Source organism: Haliotis rubra, unplaced genomic scaffold (genome assembly GCF_003918875.1).
Source record: "Haliotis rubra isolate DU_JTF1 unplaced genomic scaffold, ASM391887v1 Scf2240, whole genome shotgun sequence".
Classification (NCBI taxonomy): domain Eukaryota; kingdom Metazoa; phylum Mollusca; class Gastropoda; order Lepetellida; family Haliotidae; genus Haliotis; species Haliotis rubra.
This window is the reverse complement of record NW_025766271.1, coordinates 9400-20816: the sequence shown is the minus strand read 5'-3', so window position 1 is coordinate 20816 and position 11417 is coordinate 9400. Positions and strand designations below refer to the sequence as shown.

General features: G+C 40.2%; 1 protein-coding gene across 1 annotated transcript; it reads right to left on the bottom strand.

The window, feature by feature from the left end:
- Positions 1-3060: 3060 nt before the first annotated feature.
- On the bottom strand, positions 3061-4309 carry LOC124277611. Its single transcript, XM_046713335.1, has 2 exons — positions 4279-4309; positions 3061-3746 (listed from the first exon to the last, which is right to left on the bottom strand). The coding sequence occupies exons 1-2, from the start codon at positions 4307-4309 to the stop codon at positions 3076-3078; spliced, it is 702 nt and encodes a 233-aa protein (XP_046569291.1). The 3' UTR covers positions 3061-3075.
- Positions 4310-11417: the final 7108 nt, after the last annotated feature.

Genomic DNA, 11417 nt, shown 5'->3' with positions numbered 1-11417 from the left:
TCATTGTTTAAAGGTATTACGTAAGCTAACCTGCTTTATGGACAGGCCATAATATACGAGCTTATGAACCTTTCTAAACACCACTCCAGTATATCAGCCTTATATCACAGTGTGCCAGCTTGGCAGGGCCTAGTGAAGTAATGCAGGTCTAGGACGTTGATCACTCAACTGAAGAACAAACGTGGAATGATTCATAAATATTTTTAATAACATCCAGTGATATCAAATTTGTTAAATGGTTTAATCACATAATACATAATAACAAAGTACAAGCGCATTTCAGACAACTAAATATATTGTGAGTATCCTCTGTTAGCATCAAGCATAAAAAAACTGCAAAATCTGGTCAGCATTTTCAGCTGTTTTTACTTTTTCTGCAGCTAGGCTAGATAACATTATGCAGATATGCGTCGCATCTGATCAAGGAAACTGGTGCAAATACAACAAAAGTGTGATGTTCTTAAACATCAAATTATGGTAGTGGGAAACATTTAACCTCATTACGTGACTGAAGTTTTCGTGTGGGCAAAAGCGTTTCATGGATATGTATTTTCTGTTTTGATTTGCTGGATGCAAATTCTGCATTTTTTACAGACTTCATCTGTGTATCACGTAATCATTATTGCAATATTATAGTGTGATGTGTATGCAAGTGTGAGGCTGCTAATGTCTAGTCCGGACTCGCATGACGTCGGTTTTGTGGGACTTGATGCCATGGAGTGATTAAACATAGGCAAGCCCACTCGATCCGGTAAACGGAATCCGCATGATCCCTCGTTCTTTTAACCTATCTTTTTTGGTCAGTACATCTAAGTCATGATGGGACTGGTACTAAAACCTAAAATACTGGTAGTTACATGTATTGTAAAAAGTTAGGGCTGGTACTAAAACCGAACTCTTTAACATACATGTACCTACTAGTATTGTTAAATGGCAATACCGCAACACGGGAACAAAGGCCGGGATCATGGTTGATGTTGTTTAACGACGCACTTAGCTATATGATGGCGGTCTGTAAATAATCGACCCTGAACTGGAAAAACCAGTGATCAACCTCATGAGCATAGATCGACGAAATCGGGATACGATGACATGTGTCAACCAAGTCAGCGAGCCTGACAACCCGATCCCATTAGTTGCTCCTACGATAAGCATGGTTTGCTGAAGACCAATTCTAACTCGGATCTTCACGGGCCCACTAAGAAGGGCAATTTACAGTTGTATGAGTAGGTCAAACAGTCTCTGATAGATACTTCAAAGAGACAGTTGTCAGACATATAATTTGAGCCCAAGAAACAATGAGTGTGGGTGATGATTATCAAGAGATTGAGAGTATTGCCAGCACACTGAGGTACCATGCAGTGAGTGAGTGAGTGAGTGAGTTAATTTATCGTCACATCGGTAATATTGCTGCCATATCGTGACGAAAACAATTTATTATTCCATTATAGAACAATAAAAGTAGAAATTAAAAGCCTCTTGACCACGAACAGTAAAACTACCAGTGTATTACAGATATTAAAGTAAAACTAGTATGTTATCATAAAATGATATTTTTCAAGAAGACAATACAATATAAAACCAGGCTATGGGTTGCCAACAACTGAAGGGACTTACAGTACATAAGTACCATGCATCCTGCAGCTTATCAGCCAGTCAGACACAGCATACTGACTATATTGAGGGAGAGCATTTTAAAATTAAGAATTCATGGGGCGTGGTTGAATTTAAGATGTTCGCACTGTCAAATGTACTTTTATTTATGTGTGTCAGGTTATGTGGTGTGTGTGTGTGCGTGTGAATGCGTGGGCATGTGCCCCGGAGACTGTACTACTATATAGTGAGTGAAGTTTAGTTTTACAAAACTTTTTGCAATATTCCAGCAATACCAAAGCGGAGGACACCAGAACCTGACTTCACACAGTGTAGTCTTGTATGGAATCGAACCCAGGCCTTCATCCTCACGAGTGAACGCTTTTACCACAAGGCTACCCCACCGCCTCATATCAAATAGTAAACATATTAAGGTGTCAGTAACAGTGCTTTACACACAGTCAGATAGGTTATCATAAGTGTGTGAGGGCGGTTCGACAGAATACAACATATATTCAACATACATGGAGTTGTACCACATCCTTGACGTTGAAAATGTATGAGGACGGGTATTTAAAGTCAGTTTAAACATCTTAAATATCATGTAAAATATACATGGTGCAGCAGAACCGTCACTTGACAGAATGCAGTTCTTATGGAAGGTAATCATGACCACAGTTCGTGGAACCTCTCAGACATTTTTAGTCCATGTACAAGTCAGCATGCCAAAGGACTTCACAAGGAATTAGGAAATTCCGAGTGTCAACTCCAATAACAAAATGAACAATTTGTTTTGAAACTTATCTGTGATGCAGCCTCCAGGTGGTTGTTCCGGACAGGTCCACAAGGGAAAACGTATAAATGTGATCAATACACTGTAATTAGAATTCTGAATAACTGTATTTATCTAATTGACGTAATATATGTTTCAGCTGCAATTTAAAATAACTACAATGCGATTCATAATAATATTGATAATAAACAGTGTGAGTTGTGTATAAATGAAGCAGCCATGTTGGTAGATGTGTGTACGTATCCTTTAAATATTGCTAGTTTTTGTGGGTTACGGAGACACTGTCGCGTTGCTATTCGTATAAAAACACATAAAATGTGTGACGTGCAACAATTCTACATCCTTCAAGATAAAACAATGTCGGGTTCTTGCATCATGTGAAATGTGTAAATGTACCAGTATAGATTATGACAGCTGGCATCCTGATGCCCAATGTCCATCAGCCACATTTTGACAACATTGGGCCATTTGGACATTTCTGCCCGTCAATATAATGCATGGTTACTGTATATACGAGGATCTCTCTCGCGCCGTCATCCCATACTGAAAGTCGCCTGTCATACATGTAATTGTTGAGTGATTGGTGGGCGTTTGCTGCACATGTCTTTCATTTTGTAAAGTACAATGTATATACCCACTTATCTAAGTTTGTTCATCATCACTATGGAAATATTTTTCACGCTATGACATCACGACAGCGCCATGACAATCATCGCTGTCTTCTCCTCCGCCATGTTGATGTCGCTGCCCACTACAAATCTCATGCTGACTGTGACATCACCTGGGTTATACACCCCGAACATCGGCCACAGTGGTTCACTACAGTCTACATTGTCTAACGTCGACATGACTTTCTTCTCCTTCACATCAATGAAGACAATCTTCTTCCTGGCGTCATCATAGACAACACCGTAATGTAGTGTGTGTGATGTCCCTGCTGTGTTGGGGAGAGTGTCGAGGAGACACAGCACATACTTCCCCACCCTCCATATCTCCCTGCATATCCCGCCATGTGTAGTACAGTGGACGACGCTCATACAGTAGGAGTAAGGACGGCCACCTATATCATGACTCACGTCCCTCTGCTCCTCCCTACATACTCCAACCTCCAGGATGAGGAACCCGTTCTCTGTGAGTGGTTTGTCCAGATAGACCCTGTTCTCTACCTCCCAGTACTGGGGACAACCATCCATGGGGTGGGGGGTGGTGGGGGCGTGTGTGTCAGTACTGCATGTGCCCTCGTACTTCTTCAGTCTCCCCTCCCCTGCTGGTCTGGTGCCCGACTTCCTGTTGACCAGGTCTGTGTTGATATGGACTTTGTTGAGATTGACTCTTTCTTTGTCATACTTCAATGGTATACCTACAAAATAGGACACAGTCATAGTGTGATTGTGAATAATAGGACACAACTTGTAATAATTAATTCATGAAGTTATACGTACACAGATTGAGCAGTGAATAACCACTGTCTTATCAATAACAAAACAGTGCAGCACAAACACTTTGCTGCAGTAAGGCGGGTGTTTTGACCTAGTACACATGCACATCAACATTCGATTATCTGATCATTTTTTTAACCCTAATGTAGAACTCGTAAGGTAGAACGATTCAGTAAGCAACGGTTAGGCGCCTATTGCTCGTCAGCAATGAGAATAAGTGTGAAACAGAGAGGTAGAAACAATCTACAGCAATATATCCACAGACGATAATAACGCTATGTTATCAGATACATTTGAAGATGAAATTCTATGTTACTCAAACAGGTAGAAGCTGGGGAGCGGGTAATCACACCAGGGGCAAAAGCAGAGCAGTTTCTGCTCCCATACGTTGTCATATAAGGAATAAACGGAAAAACGCGGTATAACGAGGAACCTGCTGATTGCTTGTCAAACCTGTCGCAGCAGGAGTGTCAAGTGACCTCATCTGATCGCTGGGCAAAGTGTGAAGTTATTTGTCAAAATACGTATAACTTGGATACTTAATCACAAAACACCTACACGCGCCTTGCATTGTGAAATAGATTAGACACATCTCTAGCACGTGGAAATCAGTCTGAAGCTGCGTTTCATTGCGAGTTGCTTTCGTACCGCACCGGTACGGTTGTCTCATTTGTAATATCGGCCATCTTGTAGCATGCATGCGACCCTCGTCCATAGACAAGGTTACATACCACCAAATGTTTTCCCATAGACTTCTATAGTAACCTTATATTTTTTTTAAAATATCCAGGCTATCAACAGCCATTCCATGTACACATGGGTACACTCTAGCTTTTAAACTACCATAAAACAAAATATCAGGCCAACTTGTCCGGCTCGTTTTGCGAGCACAGGAAGCGGAACACATCAACCCCAGTTCCGCGCCAAATGTCACCTACTGGAAAATATCTGTACACACAATAAGCATAAGTGATGGTGATAAAAATGACAGATCTAAATACTTAAAATTGTGGTCAATTGTAATTACTGGTTGGATGTGCTTTTAAAAAACAAACATCTTACACGATTTCATCCAATAACAGCTGTCACATGTCCCTGTCTTTCTTCACTTGTTTACGTACGGTTCTCGCGCAGGGAGCATGTGATGCTGATTTAGTGTAGTGGAACCACAGCACGACAGCTGCATAGCATTTCAAGAGAATGACTTTATTTAGAGTTGTCTCCCTACAAAACAAAAGATCACTACTATTATTCGATTAATGATAATTCCTGAATTTTCTTTGTATAATCAATATGTTGGAAGTTAAACGAATCTCCATACTTTTGGATGTCTCACTTCAGAGTCTTTAAGCTGTCTCTTCTCTCTGCTCAGAAACAGCTTTAATTTGAACAGAAATGTTCAGTTTGAATCTGGAAACAAAATTAAATTAATCAAAATCAGTGTCTCTGGTCTCTTTTCAATTATCAACAGTTCAAGAGTTTCATAAGCTCATCTGTCAGCACTATAGTAAACCCCGGAGCAGCACTTTTCAATAATGCTATTACTGTTATTTCTCCAATGACAAGTCACTTTCACATTACATAGCTTTTAAAGGAGTCTGGTCTTCTCCGAGTACGCTGGGATCTTGAACTTCTCGCTGGAGTAGTTGTCTGCACGGTTGTCTGTCAACAGTTGCACTGTTGAATCTGACGATTCAATGTTGTCGCTGTGTGGGATGATGTTTGGTGATGAAGGCTGAATAATATTAAGTAATGTTTCTTCTGGCTTAGCATTGTACAACATTTCTAAATAGCTTCTCTCCAATCCAACGGAGTAGGCCTTTTGTCTTCGTATTCCTGGCATACATTTTGGATTAGATTGTTTACCAGTTTGTAGTGGCTTGCGTCTCTTAGTATCGTTCTCCCATCATTTATCCTCCTCGCTGAGATTGCTGATCCCTTTATTGGAATATGGTGAAGAACGATAGCTCATAAGCTGGAGTTAACTTGTTTCATTTGTTCTGCTTGACAAGTTCATAGTCTCCAACCATATTTTTTTTCTTTAAAACATCTGTCACTTCGATTAATTTCTTGCTGTTCTATACTGTAGTACTGTAGTGCAGTTGATCTGTAACCCATGAGAAGTTCCTGAACTGCTGATTGGCTGTTTCTACCCTGCATGTGGGCAATCTGCTCAGTCTTGTCAAGTAATTTCATAAAGTTCTCAACTTGTCCATTTGCTTTTGGGTGAAGAGGTGTGATTCTGTGATGTTTGAATCCCTCCTTGGTAGCAAAGTCTGCTAATTGCTGTGATTTGGATGGAGTCTATTATCACTTTCTATTTGTCGCGGAATACCTTGTGTCACAAATATTTTCTTGAGCGCTTTAATCGTTGGTTCCGCTGCTGTTGACGAAATCTGTTCGACATCTGGATACCTGGTTCTCTTATCGATCAGTACAAGATCGTAGTGACCATCCGGGTATGGTCCGCTGAAGTCCATGGATACCACCTCCCATGGCTTGTCAGATATGGTTGTGCTTTTCACAGGTTCTCTGGTGTGACTCTTTGTTGTCCTTTGGCAGTCATAGCAATCTGTTACGGCCGCTTCTATCATCCTGTCCATGCTGTGGAACCAGTATTTTTTTCTCTTAGAATTCTTATAGTCTTGGACATTCCCACGTGGCCTAGGGCGTGTCCTGGCCTTGATTACCGTTCGCTGTAACTGTCTTGGGATTACAATCCCGTGCAACCTGAAAATAAGTCCATTGATTACACTTAGTTCTTTCTGAATTCTGTAAAACAATTCGACATCTGGGTCTTTTCTGTGTTCTTCCCAATCTTCCTTCATTATTCTCACCTTGATTTTCTGTAATTGTTCATCTTTCTCGGTTCTTTGCTTGATTCTTCCTAACACTACAGGTTGCTCTGTATCTATGATGCCTTTAACAAGTTTCCCTGTGTTGTCGTTACCTGTCACCGGTAAGGGATGGCGTGAAAGGAAGTCTAATGGGTCTGGGGCATCTCGTCCTGTCTCGTAGACAACCTCATAGTCTATATCTTGCATATCCATAACCCGTTTTTCTATTCTAGGTGGCAGTTTGATGCTTGCTTTGATAAACATGGTGATTAAAGGTTTGTGTGCTGTGATTATCTCGAATCTGGGCACTCAATGTAAATACATTCTGAAGCGTTGTTTTGCCCATCTGATGGCAAGAGCATCCTTTCCTGTTTGACTTTAACGTGTTTCTGTGTCAGACGTTGACCTACTGATGTAGTGAACTGGTTGCATACCTCTGTCAGTTTTTTTTTTAACAGTCCAGCTGCTAGTCATTCATGGTAGCTTGCTTCAACACGTACCACTTCGGTTTTCTTGGGTCGAAGTATGTGACAGTTGTATCATTTGTTAGATAATCCTTGAGGTTCTGGAAAGCCTTCTTCTCTGCTTTGCCCAAATGAAACTTAGTGTTCTTGTGAACGAGTTCCCGAAGTGGAGCTGTAAGAATTGCATATTTTGGGATGAATTGGGATACGTATTCTGCCATTTCTAGAAAGCTTCTCACTTCGTGCTTTGATTTTGGTCCTTTACAGTTTTTCACAGCTTTCACTTTTTCTTCAGCTGGTTTCAGTCTTCCGTCAGTGAAGATATGAAAATAGAATTCAATTGACTTGACCCCAAAGAAACATTTTTCTTTGTTTAGCGTGATGTCAAAATCGCTTGCTCTTTGCAAAACAGTTCTCAGTGTTTTTGTCATGTTCTTCTTTGTTTCTACCACCAATCAAAATATCATCTCGTTGATTTAAGCATCTGGGAAAATTCAATACACTGTTTCGTTAAATAGGATCTTGAGAAGCCTTGGCTCCAAATATCAGCCGTTTTGATCTGTAGTTTCCCCAGGGGGTGCTGAATGTTGTGACTTCTCTTGAGGCTTGGTCAAGTGCTAATTGTTGGTATCCTTGACGCATATCCAGCTTTGAAAATATGACACGATCGTTGAACTTGTAGATGAAATCTTCAACAACTGGTGATTGTATGATCCTGCTTCTGTCCATACTTTTGTTTGCGAATCTCATATCAACACTGGCTCTGCTCTTGTTCGGTGTCAATCTATCTTGAGCTATGCCCTTGAACTTTGGTTTATATTGTACAACCAATGGTGAGCACCAAGTTATTGGTTCGTCTGTGGGGATACGTTAATAGATATCATTCTCAACACCCTGCTCGATCAACTCTTTCAGTGGTTTCTGGAGATAGTATGGTATTTGTCTTGGCTTCTGTGCCCCTGGTATTGCATCAGGTTTAATAGGTAATGAACATGGAAACTCCTTATTGTTCTTGAGATCGCAAATCTTTCCAATTCCGTCGAACAAATATTTGAATTCCTCAATCATGTTTTCAGTGTTGCTATTGTCTTTCACAGATTGCTCTGGTTTGTTTCTAAGATAGGCCTGTGCTTTAAATGATCCATCTACTCTAATTTGCAGCATTCCAAGTTCCTCGAGAGATTTCCGTCCAATCAACGGGGGTGACATAATATGCCCTTTTACAACAATAAATTTTGTCTTAATGCCACAAGTTGGATTTTTTATTGTAGCCCTGAACTCTCCTGTAACTGTCAATTGGCCTTAGACCTGCTCAGCCTTAGCCAGTGAGTCAAACTGGAATTCGTCCATTATGTTTACATCTGCCCCACAGTCATGTTCCATGTATACAGTTACGTCATTAACAGCAAGTGGTACTGTTCTGTTTGGGCTTCCTACCTTCTTGATTACCTTGATGGATAAGAGAGATTTGAAACATTCTTCATCTGACGAATCTGTTTGTGAACCTGTAGCTTCTATTTTCTTTACAGTCGTATGCTTCTTACTTTGCCTTGGCTTGAAATTTGTCTTGCTCGCTCTGCACATCCTCTGGTAATATTTTTTCTTACCACATATCTTGCATGTTTCCCTAAATGCTGGGCAATTCATTCAGGTTTGTGTACATCTGTCAACCCACAGTACCTACACTGCTGTCCCTTGAAAGTTTCTCCTTGTGTTTGGAATCCTCTTCCCCGTCCTTTATTCCTAATTCTGAACACACTTGATGAAGCACACTCAGTCTATAAGTGTTCCTATGTACCGTTTTACACTCGTCGCCAGTGTAATATCGGTCGTCTTATAGCATGCGTTTGACCCTCGTCCATAGACAACACGACAGCTGCATAGCATTTCTAGAGAATGACTTCATTTAGTGTTGTCTCCCTTGGACCGCTCAATTAAGCGAAGGGGGCGTGGTCAGCTACAATCGCTGTTGTTACATCAGTGCCTGCATGTTTCTTCAGGATTGTTCTGAATTACAAGCAAAATGTAATGTCAATTTTCATGGATGGTTTTTACACATCCACAAGTGAATCTGAAGCCACTCGATATGACTAACTAGTCATCGCAGTCGTCTTTAGTCAAGAGGAAATGTTTATAAATATAGATAGTTGTAATGAATGTATCTGTTGTCGACTGTGGTGTGGACGTTACCGTATTAATGTGGCAGTTTTATTGGATTAGGTTTTTGTGAGAGCATGTATAGTATTTGTTTCCAGCTTTGTTCCCCCAAGCTGGACCTGGGCTCTATTGTTTTAGTACTGAGAGCAGGGTGTTCTTTTTATCTTCATATACAGGCCAAGCTATTCCTTGATCTCTTACTGGTCAGTTTAATGTTGTCTGTTTTGTCTATAATGTACATCAGTACATTTAAATTAATCTACCACATACAGTCGCACAAGAAGGGCACCTTGAAACAAGAGTTTTGACATTTTGACGGACGTTCTCTGTTGCTCTACTCTCTGTTTTAACGTTACTTTACTCAATTATAAACACATCATGTGGGATCTAATATTTTTACTGATTTGTACTGTCCATGATGATCTACGTAAACGTTTTGTCCCTGTCGATGTTTTCACCCATCCAACCTTGTGTAAATTTAATCGACTGAAGAGTAATGCTACTCCTCTTGAACAATCGTCGTCGCTGCAGCTTGCCGGCTGCCAATGTATAATGTTGTACCATGGGCCGATGGCCTACATTTACACGAATAAAGACTATACTGTATTTAGGTACAGTTATATTATAAACTTTTTATATGAAAACAATATATAAACATATATGTGTACGGAGGAAACGTAAAAAACACGCAGTACAATCTTGTCCACAACGACAATAATAAATGGGTGATGGTCCCAGCATTCGATGACAATCTAGGTGATTTAGACAATGTCAAGACCAGATGTCTCTTAAAAAACACGCTGTACCTGTTCATCCTTACCGATGATAACCAATGGACATTGATCTCACCCAAAATCGACTGGTTACTCGATATCGCCCTCGTTTCTCCCTATGTATTTCTGGAGACTAAGGATAATTTTTTGACGAAAGTCATCAATAATGGGATTCTAATTGCGGCTTACGTCCCATTGCAAAGAAGGAGTGTGCTCGTGAGCCCAATCCCTAGAAAGCAGGTCTTTTACTAGCGAGTCGATCGAATAACCCCAAGACGTCAATGCCTACGTGAGTCTCGAGGGGTTCACTTTTAACTTGGAGAAAAAAATCGGGCTCACAAAGATTTTTCTACCTTCTAAGATACATAAAGTTTACGCACAAGATATTGTACCGGAGAACCAATTGAACACTATTTCCTAACCTAATATTATCGTGGGCGACGTTTCAGGCGAACAAAATCTGAGTCCACGTGCTGTCACCGTGTTTTCCGATCTCGGTTACATGCAAGGATTTGATCAACCCAGTACGGAAAACACATTGTACATATTGCACTTCCAAAATACTGTTAACAAACGGAAAGAAGGGATTCTCGAATTGAGCTGGGTAATCAATATTATCCTTGAACTAAAAAAGTTATAGATGATGAGGGTTTTGTTCGAACTAAAAATATTGTTCTACAAAAATGTTTTCCGTAACAACATTTCCAAATCAAACAGGTAATATGTTAATCACCCGTTGGGAAAATAAATATGAATGGTTAATGTTTAAATTTAGAACAAAAATTGTATGAAATCATGTTGCTATACAAGGCTCTACACTTATTACTGAGGTCTTTCTTGGAGATGCCCCCACAGTAGATGTTAAACTTCTGGATGGCTTAAAAATATGTTGGAGTGATAACAATAAACATCGGCGTTGCCGTATTTATATACAACCAGGAGCAAACACTTCTACAAGCCTCGAGTGGATAATGTTGTTTCCAAAGAGAACCAAATCACTAAGGTAGTTTTATTTATCCGAACATATGTACCTAATCAGCCGTAAGTATATTCATGAAATGTTGTCAGAGAACCAATTGAAGGTTATTTCATTACCTATATTATAATCAAGATGGGATTGTATCCAGCCATGGACGAAGTCACGCAAACTATGGAAACCGTGGACAGGTTTCATTTTCATCAAATCAGCGAGATTAAACGACATCTCGAAAAAGAACAGGATACGCGGATCGCATTGCACAAAAATACCACATGAATGCTGTCGACGGTGTGGAGAAATATGAATAAAGCAATATAATGGATAAGATTTACTACAGTCCCTCAGGGCTCCCTGATACATCTGGAAAAGAGCGATATCAAGT

Coding starts and splice junctions, on each gene's coding strand:
- LOC124277611 (XM_046713335.1), bottom strand. CDS start 4,309: ATGAGGTCACTTGACACTCCTGCTGCGACAG. Junction 3,747..4,278: donor TGACACTCCTGCTGCGACAG/GTTTGACAAGCA, acceptor CCTATTTTGTAG/GTATACCATTGAAGTATGAC.